The 22,811-nt window shown below is 35.3% G+C and overlaps 2 protein-coding genes and 1 long non-coding RNA gene across 6 annotated transcripts; 2 read left to right on the top strand and 1 right to left on the bottom strand.

The window, feature by feature from the left end:
- Positions 1-2,434: 2,434 nt before the first annotated feature.
- Positions 2,435-5,601, top strand: LOC112051825 (uncharacterized). Of its 2 annotated transcripts, none has more exons than XM_052890972.1 (2): positions 2,435-4,678; positions 5,345-5,601. In XM_052890972.1, the coding sequence occupies exon 1, from the start codon at positions 2,435-2,437 to the stop codon at positions 4,172-4,174; it is 1,740 nt and encodes a 579-aa protein (XP_052746932.1). In that variant the 3' UTR covers positions 4,175-4,678; positions 5,345-5,601. The 2 variants fall into 2 exon arrangements, with proteins under 2 accessions (XP_052746932.1, XP_052746931.1); XM_052890971.1 differs by having other exon boundaries at positions 2,435-5,098.
- Positions 5,602-6,466: 865 nt separating this feature from the next.
- Positions 6,467-7,828, bottom strand: LOC128199803 (uncharacterized). The gene is made up of 2 exons (XR_008252345.1): positions 7,516-7,828; positions 6,467-6,687 (listed from the first exon to the last, which is right to left on the bottom strand). It is a non-coding gene; the product is annotated as an uncharacterized LOC128199803 (long non-coding RNA).
- A 2,681-nt stretch (positions 7,829-10,509) lies between these two features.
- On the top strand, positions 10,510-20,338 carry LOC128199800 (uncharacterized). Of its 3 annotated transcripts, none has more exons than XM_052890967.1 (2): positions 10,510-10,650; positions 12,076-20,338. In XM_052890967.1, exon 2 carries the CDS (start codon positions 16,006-16,008, stop codon positions 19,843-19,845), a length of 3,840 nt encoding a protein of 1,279 aa, XP_052746927.1. In that variant the 5' UTR covers positions 10,510-10,650; positions 12,076-16,005; the 3' UTR covers positions 19,846-20,338. The 3 variants fall into 3 exon arrangements, with proteins under 3 accessions (XP_052746927.1, XP_052746929.1, XP_052746928.1); XM_052890969.1 differs by lacking the exon at positions 10,510-10,650 and adding an exon at positions 10,657-10,946; XM_052890968.1 differs by lacking the exon at positions 10,510-10,650 and adding an exon at positions 10,953-11,404.
- Positions 20,339-22,811: the final 2,473 nt, after the last annotated feature.

The raw sequence follows: 22,811 nt of genomic DNA, 5'->3' as shown, positions 1-22,811 counted from the left end.
TTAAAAAATCATATTTAAAATTTTGTTTATCTATAATGTATACTTCAACATTTTCTTCTATTTCAAATATTTTAATTTTCAAATTTGTCAAACCACTTGTCTTTTTAACACCATTAATTGTTACCAAACTTGCTTCATGTTCACAAATGTTTCCTTTGCCTTTTATTTTTAATAGCTTTGAATTAATTAGGGAGACATTTGACCCAGAATCATATACTCCATAAATTTCTAATTTATCATTTATTAGCAGTTTGACTTTTATTAATGGTGTCACTATTAGTTTTTTTGTTCGGTTTCATGTAACTCAGCTTCTATCACAGAGTTGTTCACATGTTTTATGTTTTTCTCTTTTGTTTTATCCTCTTCTCTTGTTTTAAACCAGCAAGAATACTCCGGGTGGTAACGAATCCCTTTATTTAACTTTTCACAAGTTTTACATGGGCTTTTATCTTCATTTTTGATATTGCCTCTTAAATTTCCATATTTTCTATAGTTTGAATAATTCTTTTTATTTACCAAATGTTCAAACTTTCCCAGTTCATTAAAGAGATCCACTGTATCTTTCAATATTTCTCTATCAATTTTGTTAAGTACATTTTCTGGCAAACCGGCTGCAATGAGGTCTATTAGGGTACCTGTATCAATTGATTTTCTCATATCCAATAGTACTTTTTCTTTCCTTATGGCGTAATCCACTAGTAATCCTTCTTTATATTTGAATGATAAAGCATAGGTAATTTGGCTCCACCCTTTGTTAGAGAATGATTCGCAGAATTTGGTTTTCCATATTTTCCATTCCGACTCCATGGTCAATTTTATAATCATAGAACTGTACCAATCTGTACAACTTTTATCCATAAATAGTCTAAGTATTTCAATTTTTTTACAGTCATCTATTACATCAAAACGTTGGCATTCTTTTTCGAAAGTTTCAATCCATTGGATTGCATTTGAATTTTTGCTGGTGAATTTTTCAATGATAAACCTCTCTGCAATGTGTTTTACGTTTTGCTGTTTAGATTCTTGTAGCATTAATTTTTCAAATATTTTTTCCAATACACTTGTCTCGCTACCTGGTGCAGTCGCAGTTTGTTCCTGGTTTATTTCCTCAAGATATTGGTCTTCAAAATGTAGATTATCATCCTCGTCTATGTAGATTTTCTTAAGTTCTTCTGTCATTGTTATCCAAATTCTTCGTGTCTGATATCTTTTCTTTATGCTGTTTTTTACCCTAGCAAAAGCAGCCGTTTTCATAATTTCTTTGTGATGTGAAATACCCTGACGATCTTGTGGTATAGCGTACACTTTGTCTTCACTTGTACATATAGATGTTATACCAAACATGTTTAATTTTCCATCATTGGCCGGGAGTATTGTAAACACGAAACAAAGTTTTTCCATTTTTTCTTATGATGCTCTTTATGAACAAAAATGTCGTTTTATAATGTTCTATTCTGGGATGTTTGTGAAGTTTTTAAATCAAATATGTTGCTCTGAAAGTTATCAAAGATTTTATTTATTTTTTTAAATAATGTCTACTGTACAAGTAATTGAAAGTTACATATCAAAACACATACCTGAAAGTTATCAAAGAAACGACATTTTATGTTATAATCCTTCACAAGCACAATCTTTAAATAAACAATATAAAGCTATTTAAATTACAAAACGTTTCAAATTAGTTTTAACTTTTAACCTCTAAACAATTCAGTCGTCAACCACACTTTTTCAATTTGACAGCTGACATTTGACATTGACATTTGACAGAATAAAACCGTGCATGACCACAGAACTCTTTAAAACATCAAATGGCCATGCGCGGCAAAATCTAAAAATTACAGGTATGTATTTTTTTACACGTATAATATTTTTTTTTGTAAATAAGATTATTCCACTAATTTCTACTACTATCACTCATCTTATGTTTTTGTGTATTAAAGCACACACGTATGTTCTAAACACACTTAACATAAAAATCAATGTACACGTTATCATACTATTACACACCCACTTAGAACCCACTTACACTACTTCACAACGTAGAGGTAAACTAATTTCGTATTACTACATTCAAATGTATCTTTTCATGCAATTCTTTGTAATGGTAACTAAATTCAGTTCTCTTAAACTACATTATGGATAATACGTCACGAACACAAGCAGATATAGACAATGCAGAAATATCTAAAGCAGTGCAATCTGACATTTGTGACCTTCCTAATCACACTAGTATTAAAATAAGGACATTACTATCATAACGAAAAATATCAGAAGCGTTTACTCTAACTTTGATGATCTTCAAGTGGTCTTATCACAATTAAATAGTGAGCCTAACGTCTGAATGCTGGCTCAATAAGGATAAAACTTTACCACAACTTACAAATTATTCATCTTTCGTATCAACCTCATTTAAAATTAATGTGATGGTGTAGTTATGTATATAAAAAATTCGCTTTACTTTAATGTAACAGAAATCCAGCTTACTCATGCATCCTGCTTACAGTTAACTATAAATAACAATATTCTCATTTTAGGTATTTATCGCTCACCGTCAAATAACAATGCAGACTGCTTCATTCAGTCATTAAACTTACATCTAGAAAAAATTAAATCTTACAAAAATATTACCGTAACGGGTGACATAAATATAAACACTATACCAAAATCCTTAGAAAATACTAACGAACGCAATAATAGAATAAGTTATCTGAATATGATTACTCATCATGGTCTGCTTCCTGGTCATTCGTTTCCAACCCGACAAGACAATTGTCTAGATCATATTCTCCTAAAATTGGAAAAATCTAAACATTCTGCGTTTATAGCCGTATTGAATACTACTATCACCGATCACCTCATGGTACTTTTATGCTTATCAAACGATGACAGACGATGCCCAAAAATGAAAACTATTACAGACTATAATGAAGCACTACAAAATTTTGCTAATAAAAATTTATATACTCTACTTAGTAACAATAAACCAGAACTATTAATTGAAAAGTTAACAAATGAAATTAAGGATTCATTAGATAAAAACACTAGAACTATACTACTACCTAAAAATAAACGCGTTATTAAACCATGGATAGCTCCAGGAATTCTGCGCTGCATTCGACATAGAAATAAATTACAAAAAAGAGTGCGTCACAACCCATCCGACGAAAATTTAAAAAATGTATATAAAAGGTATCGAAATTTTTGTTATAACTTAATAATTCTTTTCTTGTCAGTATTGGGGAATCCTTGGCCAAAGATATTCTTCAAAATAAAAATGCAGCAACTATCATCTACGCAAGTTACCACATCCTACACACACTATTCTTCTTTTGGCTTGCTCGACACAGATGTCAAAGAAGTTAGTGCAATACTTATGAGCCTGAAGACCAGTAGTGCGTCGGGATGGGATAACATTCCTACGGAATTCCTCAAACTTGCTAATAACTTAATAACTCCTATTATTGTGCACCTTGCAAATCTATGTTTTAGTACAGGTATTTTCCCCTCACTCTTAAAAAAATCAGTCATAACACCTGTGCATAAATGTGGTAACAGAGATGATGTCAGCAACTACAGACCGATTTCAGTACTCCCTGCTATCTCAAAAATAATAGAAAAAATAATTAATAACCGACTACTAAGCTACCTAGAACAACGCACTATACTATCAAAATCTCAGTTTGGTTTTAGGCGAGGAAAATCCACTGAAGATGCTGTCACAAATCTTACTACACTAATAATAGAAAAACTGGATACTAACAAGAAATGTCTTACTGTCTTCCTTGATCTAAAAAAGGCATTTGACACTGTTTCTGTTCCCATACTCTTACATAAACTAGAATCTATCGGAATGAGAGATACAACATTATCTTTGTTCCAGAGCTACTTAAGTGGTCGTACTCAAATGGTTAAGATTGATAAATACATCAGTAATGAATTAAATATCAATTACGGTGTCCCCCAGGGAAGCGTTCTTGGCCCTACTTTATTTTTGGTGTACATTAATGAACTTTGCAATCTCAAGATAAGAAATGGACATATTTTCTCGTACGCAGATGATACTGCAATTGTATTTACTGATAACTCTTGGGAAGATGTCCGTTACCACGCTGAGAAAGGGCTCAGAAATATTGCTAGGTGGCTAAATTCAAACCTTCTAACGCTTAATACGTAGCTATTTCGGATTGTGTAAGCCAATGGAAAGCCATCGGTTGGGCATAGTTAGTTCATTACGATTAGATCGTTATTTTTATACGAAGAGTGAATGATTTGATATGATTTGACAGTTATTTGCGATTGTCTTCGAATTGTGTAAAGTTTTATGTTCATGGCTTATGTCAAAAACTTACGATGGGTCTTGAGTCACCTTTGATCGTAAAACGGACAAATTGTGGATGTCCAAAATTCCAAAATAATTATTTATATTTTATTAAATATCTAAAATTAATGTTTTTTTCCATTCTAAATCTCTCAATTCAGTCTCCCCGACCACAGTTAGCATTTTTAGGACGAAACTTGGCGAAGTGTTTAGTGCTTTGTTTGTAAACAATGAACTCTCTTAGAAAGAGTAATAAATAATATATTCTTTGCAGTGAACCTATAAAGTCAAAACAATGAAGTTAATTCAGTGCTATTAATCGATTTATATAGGATGCTGAGACTTGGACTCTGAGAGAAAGTGAGAAAAAGAAGATACACACTCTAGAAATGTGTTGTAGAAGAACGCTTGCATATCCTGGACACAGTTTCGAAACAACATCTCACTCCTCCAAGAACTGGGGATCAAACAGCATCTTTCTTCCAGCATCTAATGTCTTACACACACTTCTTTGGACGTACTAGACAAAGAGACGATAAGTCCATATCCTTAGAGAGACATAAACTCACTACCTACGATATTTAATACCTTATCATGTTGTAGATTTCTGCGACATCTTGCATGTTGTTGTATCCAATGTGTTTGGATTTGTGTTCCTGGGCTTATGTGTGTGGTTTAGTTAAGTTTACTTAAGTTTGCTGGCTATTAAGCAAAAAGGAATCGAATTTCATTTTTAAAAGTATGATTATGCCAAACGAACTCTTTCGTCATCGCTCATAGGTACATTTACATTTTCCATTGGTGCATGCCCACCCTAGGAGTCCTAGGATTCTGAGCTACTGAATAGGAAATTATACTAGATAAGCCAATGGGTGGGAGTAGAATAGGATAGGAATAGGGAATGAGTCAAAGCGAAGCTTGTCTGTCCGCTATATTATCTTAGTACACAAACTACACTTACTTTGAGACTAAATAGTGATGTGTGTATTTTATAATATGCTCAATATTAACAATTTTGCTTTACAGGAGATTTGGAATATGCCCTATAACTGCAGACTCCAATATTGCAAATAGCACCTGCAATACAGTGGAATAACATATTGGTGTGCTGAAGAAAAGATGGCAAAGGCTTTTAGCTGATAGGATATTGTAATGATGACCCTGTTCTGTTCAAATCATAAATGTGTGTGTATTATCAAAATATTTGCATAGATTGTGAAATGCTGATGATATTTAATTTGGTTGGATTTTGATATTTGAAAATAAAAGAATACTTACTTTGCTGAGTTTGTTTTGTTGTAGTCTTTTCCAAAACTAAAGCTTTCAGTTTAACATTTTACTATTAATATTTTTTTTTACCATTACAATAATTAAATAAATTATTCAAAAAAGTGTAGTTGTAGAAAATACATTTTTGAATTCAATATATTATTTTGAATATCGCTGTTTAATACATGTGTACGTTCGCCCCCCTGCAGTTTCACCCACAGAATTCCTGTTCCTGTGGGAAGGAGTACATGGCCTATAATACTCAAATGTGGATTTTTATTAGTAAAATAATCTTCAAAATTGGTTCAGTAGGTTCAGTGCTTACCCCTACAATCTCACAAACTGTATCTTTTTATCACAGTATCTAGACTACTAGTATTCTAAGAATTGTGAAAATGACACCTCTGAGGGTGAAATAGGGGTTGGAAGTTTATAAAAAAAAAAAATTCAAGTTTATTTATTATAATAATAATAAATACAGTAGACATAGACTTTCAGATAGACATTTTTTAAACCCTGAAACCACAAAGCTGAAAAAATAATCAAATATATACTTCTCATCCAAACAGTCGGCCTGTACAGTACTTGCAGACACTGTTTTGATGAATAGTATATTTCCTTAAATCAGAAAAAAAGAGTATTACCAAATTAGAATATAAATCTGCTGAAGCCTAACTAGCTACACCAAAAAGGGGTCGACTCGACACTGAGGGATCATAAGTTCAGCCCTGCCCACTGTACTTTACAACATATTGGCCATACTTAAATGTTAAATCATATTTATTTTTTAAATATGTTTTACCGTAAATAAATTATTACAGATGCAACCTTTCTAACAGCTTCAGTCAATCACAGGATAGGTACAATGAAGTTACATACTATAAATAATCAAATTTATTTTATAATTAACAAAAATGAGTAAGAATATAGATGGATGGCTGACATAGAGAGCTCCTGGGATTACACACACACACCACACACCACATAATTCTTAAAGCTGGCTCAGCTAGTCAGTCTTGTTGTCAAAGCACTCATCTTCATGTCTCTGTGTCAATATCAGTGGTTCATCGTAATGGTCTGTTCATAGTAATCAATTTAGTCTGAAATTAAATAAAAAATTAATATTTTATACTAAAACTTAGATAGAATCTTTGAGAGAAAAACATTAACAGTGGTGACCTGGGTTCGATCCCCGGCTGGGCCGATTGAGGTTTTCTCAATTGGTTTAGGTCTGGCTGGTGGAAGGCTTCGGCCAGTTTCCACCCTACCAGCAAAGACGTACTGCCAAGAGATTTAGCATTCCGGTACAATGCCATGTAGAAACCAAAAGGGGTGTGGATTGCCTTCCTACTCCTAACAAGGTAGCCTGTTACCATCTTAGATTACATCATCACTTACCATCAGGTGACATTGTGGTCAAGGGCTAACTTGTAAAGAATAAAACAAAAACCTGCTCCAATGTGGATTGGTAATATTATGGTGATAATGTATAATATACCACTATCAGATGTTAATGATAATTAATGTTCCGGAGGTCCTGTGTTTGATCCCCGGCTGGACCAATTGAGACCAAGCGATTTAGCATTCCGGTGCGATGACATGTAGCAACTGAAAGGGTTGTGGATTTTCAGCCTAACTTGTAAAGAATAAAAAAATAAGAGTAACATTTTGCTCTCAGTAGAGGATTTTGAATGGTTTGAATTTGCGGACCCATTGTTATTATGACACTGTTGTTGGCTGGTGAAGCAATCCAGGAATAAAACACCCTAAAGAACTGTTCAAATCCTTTAATAATAAGTCTGCTTGTGAAGTCACTCATCACACACTTAGGTAAACCTATATTAGTGCTGACTCATAAGAGACTTAGAGATTAACACTGGGATAAAAATAACATGCGGACTTTTTTAAGAGACAGAGGTAATGCCCACCCTCCCCTTTTGCGCAGCCAGGATGTGCTAAATACTTCCCAACAAAGAAATTATTGCTATAACTGGCAGCAGGGACATGTAGTAGATAAGTAGCGCGACCACTAATTAATCGGCCATTGTTCTTCAGTTGGCTAACTGTAGTTAACCACTTGTAGTTACGCTAACCACCCTAGCTCTGCCATGGGCGTGGACGTGGAGTTATGGGTTGTTTTAATGAGAAACTTCTTAAGAAATGGACATCGACAAAAGTAGATAAAGGTAGTTTTCTTTTTTGTTTACTTTTATAGTTTTGAGTAACAATAACACAAACGAAGTAAACTTTGCTCATAAGACCACTAAAAATTAGTAAAACTTTGCTCAATTTTTAAATATACTCTTTAACCTGAAAAATAAAATTATTGTTTTGTTTTGATAAATTAAAATTTCTAATCCACAGGTTATTAATATGCTATGTTTCACCACAGACTAATAGGATATCACGTTAATTTGACACTAGCCAACACAGACAACAGGGAGATAACCAAATAGTCCAAATAGCCCTTGGTTAAATTCGTTAATTGCGTTTTGTTACTTGAGTTGCATGTACCATTTTCTCACGCTATTTTCTTCAATAGTAGATATTTTTCGTAAAAATTAATGCTTCTTTAATGTTTTAAGTAAAAGAATTAAAACGTTGTTAAAATATATGCATTATTTTCAAGTTTGACGTAAATTTGATAATATTATAAATATAGTTTTACTGTCGTTTTGCATAAACAATACGCAATCTTCATGAATTATTTCAATTCATCGTTCACCATCCGGTCTTCATACAATGAACTTATTTATGGTCGAAATTTTCTTAGATGACTTTTTTACACAACAATAATGGCCGACTATGAATCAAAGACAATCAGTAGGGTTGAGAAGTTAACGGCGGGCATCGGAACGATATCAAGTAGGTATCGTTATAACTGAAATACCTAAACTAAAATATCCGTTACTATAGTACGTTATCTTAAAAGGGAACGTATAGTAACGTTTTTCGGTTGTGTGCATTTTAAGAAATTAAATATCACGTGTCACAAACGGTGAACGGTGCACGGTTTATGCCTATGGGTACGCGTGGTTAAGAAATGGGGTAATCTTTTTTTTATTATTATTATAAATATACTTAAACAATACACATCACTATCTAGCCTCAAAGTAAGCATACAGAGTAGCTTGTGTTATGGGTGCTAAGATAGTTGATATTATAATATTAATATACAATTATATACTACATATAAATGTATAATGTATAAATACGCTACATATACACTTATATAATGTATAAATACACACAGACACTTAAAAACACTCAATCTCATCACACAAATATTTTCCAGTTGTGGGAATCGAACCCACAGCCGTGAATGCAGAAAGCAGGGTCACTACCCACTGCGCCACGCGGCCGTCTCTTTCTTTAATCTTTTGGGGACGTACTAACGTCCAAGATTTGCTTATACTTCAAAAAAGTGTGCACGTATCCACGTACATACTGGGTGTAAGGGACATGATACCGAAAACTGCATGAAGAGGTTAAATTTAGTTTCCACAACGATATTTTAAATACCAATTACGTCGGAAATAAGAAAATTCAGATTTTGAAAATTTTGAGCACGCAATGTACAGCGAATAATGCGATAACAACGCTCCGCAATCTACTGCGTACGTACATGTAGGTAGTACGCATCGACAGCAAATCGGCTGGCTACACTTACCTATCTAATACCTATTTTTTATACTTTACAAGTTTTTAACTAGGTACAGGTAGTTAACTTACTTCAGGTTGTTTCTCGTTTACGAGACGTTATGTCGTCGTAGTAGGTACGATATTCATGAGTACTGAATTGATTTGATCTAAGCATTTCAAGACTTCTCAGTCAACACACACAAACACACACAATACAAACGACACAATTGTATGAGTATTCGTTACAGAAAATCACTACTAACAGAACATAAAACATACACAAAAGTTTTTGAATTTTGGTTTGTTTGTCAACAGACCGCCGAACACGAACTAAAGAAAAAATAGCGTAGCGTCTAGCGAAAGGACCTAAAGTTTCAATATTTTGAAAATACCTATTAACCGCGCCGCGTGGCTTAGCTTAGAGAGAGATAGCAATTATTTTCCTCGGCACCGGCGGCGGTCGGCAATACAACGTCGCGCATTTTGTTTGTGACTTTGTATATATACCTATTAGTCGTGACCTGCCTATTTGACCTCTTGGAAAACAGCTGATCGCGCGCATTTTGCAAATTAAATTTACATTGCTAGTTTTTGTTAAAAATCTTGATTTGACGATTTTTATTAAAAATCGTATTGAGATAGATGAAATAAGTACTTCTAAGCTGTAATTAGTTAAAAAAAACTGTAAAAAAAATTTCAATATCGTGAAAAGACCGACAAAAAATTTCAACGCTGAGAGACTCAGAATCATGTACTGAACCACTGGATTAAGTTTTCGTTAGCATGCCCCTTACACCCAGTATAGGTAACCGTATTTGAATAAACTAAAACTGTAGACTCTGCCCTGCATGTATATTTTTGAAATATGTAAAATAGTCAGAAAAAAAGTTAATTATTACGAAAATACTTATAGAGCACGGCGTTTCCATGAAAAAAAAACTCATTTACCCTTCTTCATAATTATTACTCTACAGCTACAACTTAATGTTATCCATACCAGTGTTTGAATAATGCTACTATTCGTAAGATATCTTTTACGCTATAGAATAACGTGAGCATATTTATTGTATAACATTTTCATTAAAAAACTATTTTTTAAAATAAAATGATTATAAAATATCAATTTTCCATCTTTAAACTAACAACATATCAATTATTAAAGAATCATTCATTATCATTTATCGATAAGTTAACGCTCGATGTTATTTACCCATCCTTGCTTTTCATAGACAATCTAGCGTTACGAAATGCCAAATTGCCGTAATCGTAGTTAAGCTGTGCAAATTAATCTCGTTGTGATTTTGTTTTTCAGAAAATAAATGTGAATAGATCGTAAATTCGGTGTAGTTTTTGGTGTAATTCGTACTGTACGCGTATAATAAAGGATTTAGACACTTTGTTCTTTAGAAATTACGTATAACGTAAGTGAAATATGTGATTTTAGTGACAAGACGGGTTTGTTTTGTTCATAAGACTTCTAAGAAAATTTCGACCATAGACAATACCAATGTAAAGTTACGATTGATCGTTGATCGTAGCCGATCGTATAAACTTTACGATCAATGAACTCCGTTAGACAATTAGGCCCCAGGCCTGAGACAGGGGCCTAATTGTCTAACGCAAACGATTGATTTTGACAGTTGAAATCGTACGTTTTTACTTGTCAAACGGCTACTTCGGATTGTGTAAGCCAATGGAAAGCCATCGGTTGGGCATAGTTAGTTCATTACGATTAGATCGTTATTTTTATACGAAGAGTGAATGATTTGATATGATTTGACAGTTATTTGCGATTGTCTTCGAATTGTGTAAAGTTATATGTTCATGGCTTATGTCAAAAACTTACGATGGGTCTTGAGTCACCTTTGATCGTAAAACGGACAAATTGTGGATGTCCAAAATTCCAAATTAATAATTTATATTTTATTAAATATCTAAAATTAATATTTTTTTCCATTCTAAATCTCTCAATTCAGTCTCCCCGTCCACAGTTAGCATTTTTAGGGCGAAACTTGGCGAAGTGTTTAGTGCTTTGTTTGTAAACAATGAACTCTCTTAGAAAGAGTAGTAAATAATATATTCTTTGCAATGAACCTATAAAGTCAAAACAATGAAGTTAATTGAGTGCTATTAATCGATTTATATAGGATGCTGAGACTTGGACTCTGAGAGAAAGTGAGAAAAAGAAGATACACGCTCTAGAAATGTGGTGTTGGAAAACAATGCTTGCATATCCTGGACACAGTTTCGAAACAACATCTCACTCCTCCATGAACTGGGGATCAAACAGCATCTTTCTTCCAGCATCCAATGTCTTACACACACTTCCTTTGGACGTACCAGACAAAGAGACGATAAGTCTATACAGCGACTTATACTCACTACCTACGATATTTAATACCCTTATCATGTTGTAGATTTCTGCGACATCTTGCATGTTGTTGTATCCAATGTGTTTCGATCTGTGTTCCAGGGCTTAAGTGTGTGGTTTAGTTAAGTTTACTTAAGTTTGCTGGCTATTAAGCAAAATGGAATCGAATTTCATTTTTAAAAGTATGATTATGGTGAACGAACTCTTTCGTTATCGCTCATAGGTACATTTACATTTTCCATTGGTGCATGCCCACCCTAGGAATCCTAGGATTCTGAGCTACCAAATAGGAATAGGAAATAATACTAGATAAGCCAATGGGTGGGAGTAGAATAGGATAGGAATAGGGAATGAGTCAAAGCGAAGCTTGTCTGTCCGCTATATTATCTTAGTACACAAACTAAACTTACATTGAGACTAAATAGTGATATGTGTATTTTATAATATGCTCAATATTAACAATTGTGCTTTACAGGAGATTTGGAATATGCCCTATAACTGCAGACTCCAATATTGCAAATAGCACCTGCAATACAGTGGAATAACATATTGGTGTGCTGAAGAAAAGATGGCAAAGGCTTTGCTGAAGAAAAGCTGATAGGACATTGTACTGATGACCCTGTTATCTGGTCAAATCATACATGTGTGTATTATCAAAATATTTGCATAGATTGTGAAATGCAAATATTTTGATAATACACACATTAATGATTTGAAAATATTTGATTTGGTCTTTGATATTTGAAAATAAAAGAATACTTACTTTGCGTAGTTTGTTTTGTTGTAGTATTTTTCTAAACTAAAGCTTTCAGTTTAACATTTTACTATTAATAAATTATTCAAGAAAGTGTAGTTGTAAAAAATACATTTTTGAATTCAATATATTTTGAATAACTCTGTATAATACCTGTGTATGTTTGCCCCCCTGCAGTTTCACCCACATAATTCCTGTTCCCGTGGAATGGAATACATGGCGTATAATACTCAAATGTGGATTTTTATTGGTAAAATAATCTTCATAATAAAAATTTTAATAAAAAAAATACAACCGACTTCAAAACCTAAAAACGAAGCCACTAAACTAAAAAGTGAAAAATAACATCATAATATGTTCTACCCGCTGATCAGTATAAAGGCGGTGCTAAGCCGGTGATGTATTAATTCAAGCCATGTGAGAATATCTTGTAGATGTAGATTTTGCAGACAGTGTTGTTTCATGTGGTCCTGTCAGAAATGGCTTAAATTAAGACAACACCGGCTAAGCACTATTATAAAGCGGAAGAGTTTGTTTGTTTGTTTGTTTGTTTGATTGAACGCGCTAATCTCAGGAACTACTGATCCGATTTGAAAAATACTTTCAGTGATAGATAGCCCATTTATCGAGGAAGGCTATAGGCTATATTTTATTTTCAAAAAAATTAGGGATCCTTCCTGAAACTCCAATAATGTAACCCAAGGTGTACATGGCGTGTGTTCGCGCCTTCCCAAAAGTCTGCTAAGTCCCTCAAGCATTGTCATTGCTATTCAAAAGGCCAAGGGGTTGCAAATACAGCAGCGTCATTCACTCGACCGTGAAATGACCTCACTCTCAACCAACACGCGCACGAGACGGTTGTAGCTTGCCAATTTGTCATCGGACCTAACCTTACTTACAATAAACCTTTTCAACCTTCTCCAAGTTTTTCTTTACCAGCGTGCGCTGCAAAAACTATTGATGTTAGAATAAAATAATGTACAACAACTTTGTAGAACACATTATTTTCTACACAAAATGTCGCGACAGCATACATCTATCTATCTATCTATACTATAATATAAAAATTTTAATAAAAAAAATTCAACCGACTTCCAAGTCAAAAAATAACTAACTAAAAAGCAAAAAATAACATCTTACCTATGTGCTACCTTCTGATCAGTTTGAAGGCGGTGCCATAAATTTAGTAAAACTTTGCTCAATTTCTAAATTCTCTTTAAAACCTGAAAAATAAAAATATTGTTTTGTTTTGTTAAATTAAAATTTCTAATACACAGGTTATTAATATGCTATGTTTCACCACAGACTAATAGGATACCCCGTTATTTTGACACTAGCCTACACAGACAACAGGGAGATTACCAAATAGTCCAAATAGCCCTTGGTTAAATTCGTTAATTGCGTTTTGTTACTCGAGTTGCATGTACCATTTTCTCACGCTATTTTCTTCAATAGTAGATATTTTTCGTGAAATTTAATGCTTCTTTAATGTTTTAAATAAAAGACATAAAACTTTGTTAAAATATATGCATTATTATGGAGTTTGACTTAAATTTGATAATATTATTAACGATAGTTTCACTATCGTTTTGCATAAACAATACGCAATCTTCATGAATGATTTCAGTTCATCGTTCACCATCCGGTCTTCATATAATGAACTAAATTAGACAATACCAATGTAAAGTTACGATTGATCGTTGATCGTAGCCGATCGTATGAACTTTACGATCAATAAACTCCGTTAGACAATTAGGCCCCAGGGGGTATGACACTTTAGTTCTTGCATGTGCCGTTTTGTCGCTGCAATCGATCCCTGTTACCAAAGAGTATGTACACGTTATGGTTTTATTTTGTAAGTGGGCGGCTAGTCTGTGATAAACACTTAACAAAATGTCGATGTGTTTTTTGTTTGTGTCAATATCGAGTAACGAGTTCATCTATGCCACAGATCACTATAGACTAGAAACAGATAGGAAAGTGCCTAAAGTGACGGCTAGTTCTACTGTTGCCGCACAGCGCTAGTGTCGCAAGCAGTGATGGGAATACCTCACCATATCGATATCGATTGCGTTAGTGATGTCCCATGAAAACGTTGAAATGGGGTTAGGTACGATACCGCTCCAATTTAATTTAATTTTAGATACACAAGGGGTTTAAAATAAAACTTCTTGATTTTATATTTTTAATTTTTATATTTATTTTTCCTTAACCTAAAACTTTTATATTTACTGTAAGCTATTTTTTGTGGTAAACTCATTTGAGTTATTAGTTTTTCCTGTACTCCTCCTTTTAAAATTTTATTAATGATGTTACACCAGTTGTGTATATGGAGGCGTAAAATATAAGCATTGAAGCATTCTATAACTTCTCTTGTGTTAGGATCATAAGCAAACTAGCTTCATAATTTCATTACGTTGTTATTTTTTACGCTGGCAACTTTGTTTTAAATGGTCCCTCAGTTGTCATTCTGTGATTAGCGAACGCCGTTGACGCAAAACAGTGTGAACCAATCAGATTTATTTTATTCAAGCTTGAAGGCTACAACTTGACCGGAGTTTTTATTTTCATGTTGGCAGCCTTATTTTTTAAATAATCTCGTAATTGTCATTCTGTGATTGGTTGACGCCGGTTGGCGCAAAAAGGCGGGGACCAATTATATTTATTTTCTCTATGCTTGGCGGCTACAACTTGACAGGATTGTTTTAATTTTTATGTTGGTAGCCTAATTTTTAAAATGGTGTCTCAGTTGCCATTCTGTGATTGGTTAACGCCGGTTGACGTAAGTTGGCGATAACCAATCAGACTTGTTTTCTCCCACCTTGTCAAAAACCTTGGCGGGAAGTGTGGTTGGTTTTGGCCATTGTCTTTAACAAGCGAGAGACGAGAAAAGTAATGTTGTAAAAGGAGTGTTGTGAACGATTATTTGTAGAATAGAATAGAAGTTATTCAAATAAAAAGTGTTATCTTATGTGATTACATATTATCTTTTAAATGAACCTTTCTCCGCTACCATTCTATAAGAAACAGCCATATTTCAGAAGTGACACGACAGCGTTAACTAATAACGCGTAAGTACACGCCCAATTATACAAAGTTTTAAGATATTAGTAACCGCTTTACTTAAAGTTTCACTAATATTCAGCTGCGTTAATTGAGTGGACAAAATATGTTAGTATGACTACAAACTCAAGTGATCATTTTCTCAACGTGGTAATATTGTTGTAACTGTGTAACGAAGTACGTAAAGATGGGTGCCTATACGGATTACTTTATTTTATTATTAATATTAAGTATATCAATTATTTAATATTTAATATTAATATTAAATTATTTATTATTAATACTGAATGAACTTTAATATCGTTTATAAAAGTACTTTGTAGAAGTTCTAAGCATCTACCCACATTTTTTTTTTTTTTATTCTATTTTTTTTTTGTGTTGTGAAAAGAACACTGGATTTTATTTTAAGCATACGAATTTGTGATAGGTTATAAATCATGAACAACTGGAGTTTTTTTCTTATTATTTGTACAACATTTATATAAATCAATCGTTGTTCTGCTAAGCAATCCAGATCACTACACTCTAAATGCAGCGTGCTCCTTTATTAAACTTTATTTGTTTTCATTTATTTTGAGTTGACGGAACATGGATCGACAACTCGAGACGCCTGATCCCGGGGAACACAGAAGCCGGAGCCGAATGAGGGAACGCAGCCGTAGCCGGCTACGTACCCGCAGTCCTTCCCGGATCCTGGGACGGGAACTGGAGCCAAGCCGTAAGCGGGTGAAAATTCTGGAGAGACAGTTACTGCTGGAGCGGGAGCGACTTCTGCACGCCGGGAGCAACAATCGGAGTTGTAGTCGCTACAACACGCAACACAGGACTTCGCATCGGGTTACTCCGCAGCGACGTTCGAGTCGCAGACATCGCAGTGGCAACGCGTCACCCGATCACCGGCGGGCAGAGACTGGGGCCAGCGATGTGCATCCTGCTGAGCGTCGTGGCGCCGCGGGATATGATAAAAGGTCACGTAGTCCTTCTATTTCTAAGAACTGTATTGCTGATATTTTGAAAAGTTTTAAGGATAGTCTGACGTCTCAACCGCCTACACATGACACAAGATCCAATTTTCAAAAGGTTGATCATATGAATATTCTTCCTAATTTCGACCCCTCTGCAAAAAACCAAAGGGTTGATGTTTGGCTCAACAAGGTCAATGAATGTGCTGGTGTATACGGTTGGGACGATAAAACTATCACTCACTTCGCCATGCAGAAACTACAAGGCCTCGCCAAAACATGGTACGAAGGACTAAATTCAATTTTGTTTACCTGGCCGCAATGGCAAGAGAAACTTGTTAATGCTTTTCCATGCGAGCAAAATTACGGCCAAGCCTTGGAGGAGATGCTCAAAAGGAAGAGCAAGTATCATGAACCTATAGAAGTTTATTTCTATGAAAAATTAGCGTTACTTAATCAATGTGACATAGTTGGTAAGCGTGCAGTAGATTGTATCATTCACGGGATCAGTGATAGGACATTAAAATCCGGTGCTCTGGCATTACGTTCTTCGAATCCTGATCACTTATTGCAATTCTTGATAAGCAGTAAGGACTCTTACCAATCTTACGATCGAAACCACGTTAGAAATAAAACCGATAACTCTAGTACTCGTAACCAGTCCAATCAAAAGTCGACTACCAGGACCGGATCTTTTCAAGGCTGTTACAACTGTAAAGAGAAGGGACATAGTTTCTTGTTTTGTCCTAAGCCGCTAGTTAAATGCATACAATGCCACAAAGTAGGTCATAGTGCAGATATGTGTTTATCCAAAAAGGATAATAGGGTTATGAATAATGACAGTATACCAAAAACTATGTGCGTTAGCACAAATAGCAACGAAAATAATTCTCGCTCTCTTCCAAATTCCAAATTTAATAAGGACGTGCAAATAAACGGTGCGATACGACAAGCGTTTGTAGATTTTGGGAGTGAGGTTACGTTAGTTAAAGAATCCTTTATTAAAGAGTTAGGCGTAGCACATGATAATATACCATCGTTATTAAAGGGATTCGGGAATGGTTTAGTTAAGTCACTAGGAGGATTGTTGCTTAGTATTAGTATTGATGGAGTGAGCGCTCATGTGCTATGTAGAGTTGTATGTGATAATTTGCTAGAAAAGGCTATCCTCATAGGTCAGTCATATACCGAACAGCCTCATATCATAGTTTATAAAGATGCCACTAAACTCCAGTTCATGGATATCGGCAAAGAAATGCCACTTTCTGATCCGGGTATTCAAGAGTCTTTGATTGGTGTTAGAATGGTAGGATCAGTGGAGCTCCATGGTGCAGCATCGGTAAGGGCCCGAGTTGAACCTTCCTCTGAGGGCCACATCCTCGTAAGAAATAGAGTTGCGGGCAAGCCAACCAAACAGTATTTTATTTGTGGAGGTCTCTACCGCTCCCAAAGTGGTTATGTCGGAATAACGGTATTCCCTTGTTCGAGTTCTTGTTGGATTGCAAATTGTTCACTTTTGTGTAGGGCAAAACGGGTAGATGTTGTAAGTAGAGTAATTATCGAACCGCCTGAGATACCTGTGACAATTGAGGGTAACTTCGACGAAAAACAGATTCGTGTCAGTGATAAAGTACCAGAAGATGCAAAGCAGAGGTTGTTAGATTTGCTCAAGCGTTATAAACATTGTTTTGCATCTTCACTAAAAGATCTAGGTTGTACGAACAAGGCCACGATGAATATAGAGTTGACCAGCCAACGCCCTGTCGTGTATCGTCCTTACAGGCTGTCACATCTTGAGCGCGAAAAGGTTCGTGCGATGGTAAAGGAGATGCTAGATGCAGGGATAGTTAGGGAGTCTTCTTCTGAGTACGCTAGTCCGATTATACTAGTGCGTAAAAAGGATGGCTCACTAAGAATGTGCGTCGATTATCGGATGCTAAATTCAATCACAGTTAAGGAGCGCTATCCCATGCCCATTATGGAGGATGAGATAGCTCGGCTCACAGGCCAAGCTTGTTTCATTTCACTCGACTTGACATCCGGTTACTATCAAGTCCCTATTTCGGAGCATAGCAAACACCTCACGTCGTTTGTTACGCCGGACGGTCAATACGAGTTTAATCGTATGCCCTTTGGCCTGGCAAACGCCCCGGCTGTTTTTCAGCGTATGATGAACTCAATCTTAGGTTCTGCTCGGTTCGGTAAGGCAACCGCGTATCTTGATGATGTTCTAATATATGGGCGGGACCCCATTGAATGCTTAGATCGTCTCGAAGAAGTGTTACAGTTAATAGAGAGCGCCAACCTTACTTTAAATATCGATAAGTGCGACTTCCTACGGGATACAATTGATTATCTTGGTTATGAGATCAGTGCAGCTGGAGTCAGGCCGGGTGAGAAAAAGATCCTCAGCGTCAAAAACTTCCCAAGACCAAAAAATGTGCATAATGTACGTCAATTCCTTGGCTTGGCAAGTTACTTTCGCAAATTCGTCAAAGACTTTGCCTGTATTGCATTTCCACTCAGCAAATTACTTAAAAAAGACGCCGTGTGGACATGGAATAACGATCAGGAGGAAGCGTTTGAAAACCTCAAGGTTAGATTAGTTAATAGGCCCATTCTTGCAATATATGATCCGGCGGCAGAAACAGAGCTACATACCGACGCCAGCAGATTGGGTATTGGAGGAATATTGTTGCAGCGCCACAGCGGAAATGACACTTTTTGCCCAGTGGCATATTACAGCAGGCAAACGTCCCCGGAAGAAAAGAATTTCCACTCTTATGAACTAGAAACATTAGCGGTCGTTTGTTCTCTGCGGAAGTTTAGGGTCTATTTGTTAGGGAATTCATTTAAAATTGTCACAGATTGCAGTGCTCTCCGCTCCACATTTTCAAAACGAGACTTGATCCCGAGAATAGCACGGTGGTGGCTCTTGTTGCAGGAATTTCAATGTTTAGTTGAATACAGACCTGGTGTGAAAATGGGTCACGTAGACGCCCTGTCCCGTAATCCTGTTGTAAGCTCAGATGAATATCTCACCGAAAACGCTTCCGCCGTTAGGGTTATAATTGATAATGATGACTGGTTGCATACACTTCAGCTGGGTGACACAGAGCTTTGTAGGATAAAACAAATTTTAAATAGTAACCTTGATGAAAAGGGACTTCAATACATAAAAGATAACTATTTAATAAAAGACAATAAACTGTTTCGTTACTTAGAGTCGGATAAAGATAATCTCCGTTGGGTAGTGCCGAAGGGTGCGAGGTGGCAAATATGTCGCATGAACCATGACGATATTGGTCACTTTGGGGTGGAAAAGACACTTGAAAGGATAAAGAAAAATTATTGGTTTGGGAAAATGACAAAATTCGTTAAAAAAATATGTAAATTCGTGCATCGAATGTGCATATGCCAAAACTCGTTCAAACTCGAGAGAAAGTCTGCTCCATCCTATCGCTAAGGTAGAAGTGCCGTTTCATACCATACATGTTGACCACCTTGGACCTTTTGTCAAATCAAAACGAGGCTATACACATTTGCTAGTGATTGTAGATGGATTCACCAAATTTTGTTTTATTAAGCCTGTTAGGAATACCAGTAGTTTAAACGCGATAAGAGTTCTACATGATATATTTTTTATGTTTAGAGTTCCTGACCGTATAATAACTGATCGCGGTAGCTGTTTTACTTCTCACACCTTTACTCGATTCTGCTTGGATAAAGGCACTAAGCATATTCTTAACGCAGTATCAAGTCCTAGGTCAAACGGCCAAGTAGAAAGGTACAACCGTACCATTCTTGACTCCTTAAAAGCAATGACGGTAAAATACGGTGAGAAAGATTGGGATAGTCATTTAGGGAAAATTCAGTGGGGACTGAATAACACTATTCAGAAAACAATCGGTAGGACGCCGTCAGAGGTACTGTTTGGAACAGCCATAAACAGCGAATTGAATCCCACTATTAATGCTGCTTCCAAAAATTCTCATGGAAATTGTGACGTCAGTGTATTGCGTCAAGGGGTTAAAGATAGAATCGACAGCGAGCAAGTGAAGCAAAAAAACACCTTCGACAAGGGCAGAAAACCAGCCCGAGTTTACACTGAAGGTGAACTTGTTAAGATAACCAAAACGTCTTTTAATAATGATGGACAGAGTAAAAAGCTCATGCCCTCGTACATAGGACCCTATCGTATCTCTAAAGTCTTAGGTAGGGATAGGTATCAAGTAGCGCCGGTGCCAGGCTTAATTGGCATGCAAAATAAGCGTCCCACAACAGTTGCCGCCGACCGCATGTTGCCATGGATACATATTACTGCTTTAGAGGTGAACGGTTCGGATACCAGCAGTAGCACTGATAATGAGAATTAGTTGATACTTGACTAAAAATAGTTGTTTTTTTTGAGTTCATATGATTTTAGTTGATTATATATTTAGGTCTCTTTGTTTTTTTTTTTTTTATATATTTATCGATGCATTAAACTATAGGTTGATTTTTCGTTGTTACAGATGAGACACGAGAATCCATCGAATCGTGTCTCGTCACTCTTGATGCAGCTGGAATCAGGCACGAGAATCGATCGGATCGTGGCCTGATACAGCAGACACATTAGAACTAGGCACGAGAATCGATCGGATCGTGTCCTGGTATGTAAATATTAGAAAATATTGACCCACTGGCTGTCACAAGTAAATCGATCGTCTTGTAGGCATGTCTGTGAGGATAGCTGATATTAATAGGTTATTCGATTAATCGATCGTTCGAATACCAGCTAAATAGTTAAATCATAAGTAAAAGAAAGCATTAATCGATGATTGTTTTTCTTATTAAGTAGATCTATATAATTATTAACGAAGTAATATAATGAATAAAAGGTTATATAAATATTTAGTCTTAAAAGATAATCAGTTTGCAAATGTAACCGTTTATATTGTTGTGTTGTGTGTAAAATGTTTGTGATTGTCGCATTAATTATATTGATTGCAATGTATAAAATCAATTAAGAATGTATATCTACATTTTGATATCATTTAAAATTAATCTATTATCATATAATTATTAATATTAAAATATGTATATCATTTGTTTTATAAGAATGAAGGTTAGTAATAAGTAGTAGAGTAATAAAAGTAGTAATAAAGAGTGACAACTGGCTAATATTGATTGTTAGGATGCCTCCTGGCGACATGTGCGGGGCGCACACGTTGTCAGGACGGTCGATTGTTAGGATCATAAGCAAACTAGCTTCATAATTTCATTACGTTGTTATTTTTTACGCTGGCAACTTTGTTTTAAATGGTCCCTCAGTTGTCATTCTGTGATTAGCGAACGCCGTTGACGCAAAACAGTGTGAACCAATCAGATTTATTTTATTCAAGCTTGAAGGCTACAACTTGACCGGAGTTTTTATTTTCATGTTGGCAGCCTTATTTTTTAAATAATCTCGTAATTGTCATTCTGTGATTGGTTGACGCCGGTTGGCGCAAAAAGGCGGGGACCAATTATATTTATTTTCTCTATGCTTGGCGGCTACAACTTGACAGGATTGTTTTAATTTTTATGTTGGTAGCCTAATTTTTAAAATGGTGTCTCAGTTGCCATTCTGTGATTGGTTAACGCCGGTTGACGTAAGTTGGCGATAACCAATCAGACTTGTTTTCTCCCACCTTGTCAAAAACCTTGGCGGGAAGTGTGGTTGGTTTTGGCCATTGTCTTTAACAAGCGAGAGACGAGAAAAGTAATGTTGTAAAAGGAGTGTTGTGAACGATTATTTGTAGAATAGAATAGAAGTTATTCAAATAAAAAGTGTTATCTTATGTGATTACATATTATCTTTTAAATGAACCTTTCTCCGCTACCATTCTATAAGAAACAGCCATACTTGTATCTATGTAGAGAACACCCCAACCAATTTAAATCATGGTTTTTAAGAATTTCGGCTTTTATTAATTTTTTTATACATTTTTTATATGCAAATTTATTTAAGTAACAATGTACAAGGCCAGAGACATCTCTATACAACATTAAAAAATTTTTTGATGGATATGTCAATTTACTGGTTTTCATTAATTTGTATTCGCGCACTTCAATCCAAGTATGAATTATATCCCTTTATTTTTCAACAAATGTATCAGAGCAACGTGTACATTTAATTGTTTTTGTAATTCTCCTGCAAATGTACCCTGCAGTATATGCAGATGAGTGCACCCGGAGCCTTTCATTTCGTGCATTTATTGCTTGATTGATGTTGCTATTGTTTTGTTCCAATGTTATGGGTGCAACATTTTCTTTGTCTTCATAGGTAAACTTGTGACATCTATTTTTATTAAATTTAAAAAAGTCCACTATTGTGTCTCCTTCGTCATCTTCACAATTTGAATACATTGAGTGTGGACCCATAACATTGGACATCAATAACGATTTAAA

The sequence above is a fragment of the Bicyclus anynana genome, unplaced genomic scaffold, assembly GCF_947172395.1.
Source record: "Bicyclus anynana unplaced genomic scaffold, ilBicAnyn1.1 scaffold_38, whole genome shotgun sequence".
Lineage (NCBI taxonomy): Eukaryota > Metazoa > Arthropoda > Insecta > Lepidoptera > Nymphalidae > Bicyclus > Bicyclus anynana.
This window is presented reverse-complemented; position numbering and strand designations above follow the sequence as displayed.

Bases quoted from the DNA above. Each gene is read 5' to 3' on its own strand.
- LOC112051825 (XM_052890972.1), top strand. From the start codon at position 2,435: ATGTATATAAAAAATTCGCTTTACTTTAATGTAACAGAAATCCAGCTT.
- LOC128199800 (XM_052890967.1), top strand. From the start codon at position 16,006: ATGGATCGACAACTCGAGACGCCTGATCCCGGGGAACACAGAAGCCGG.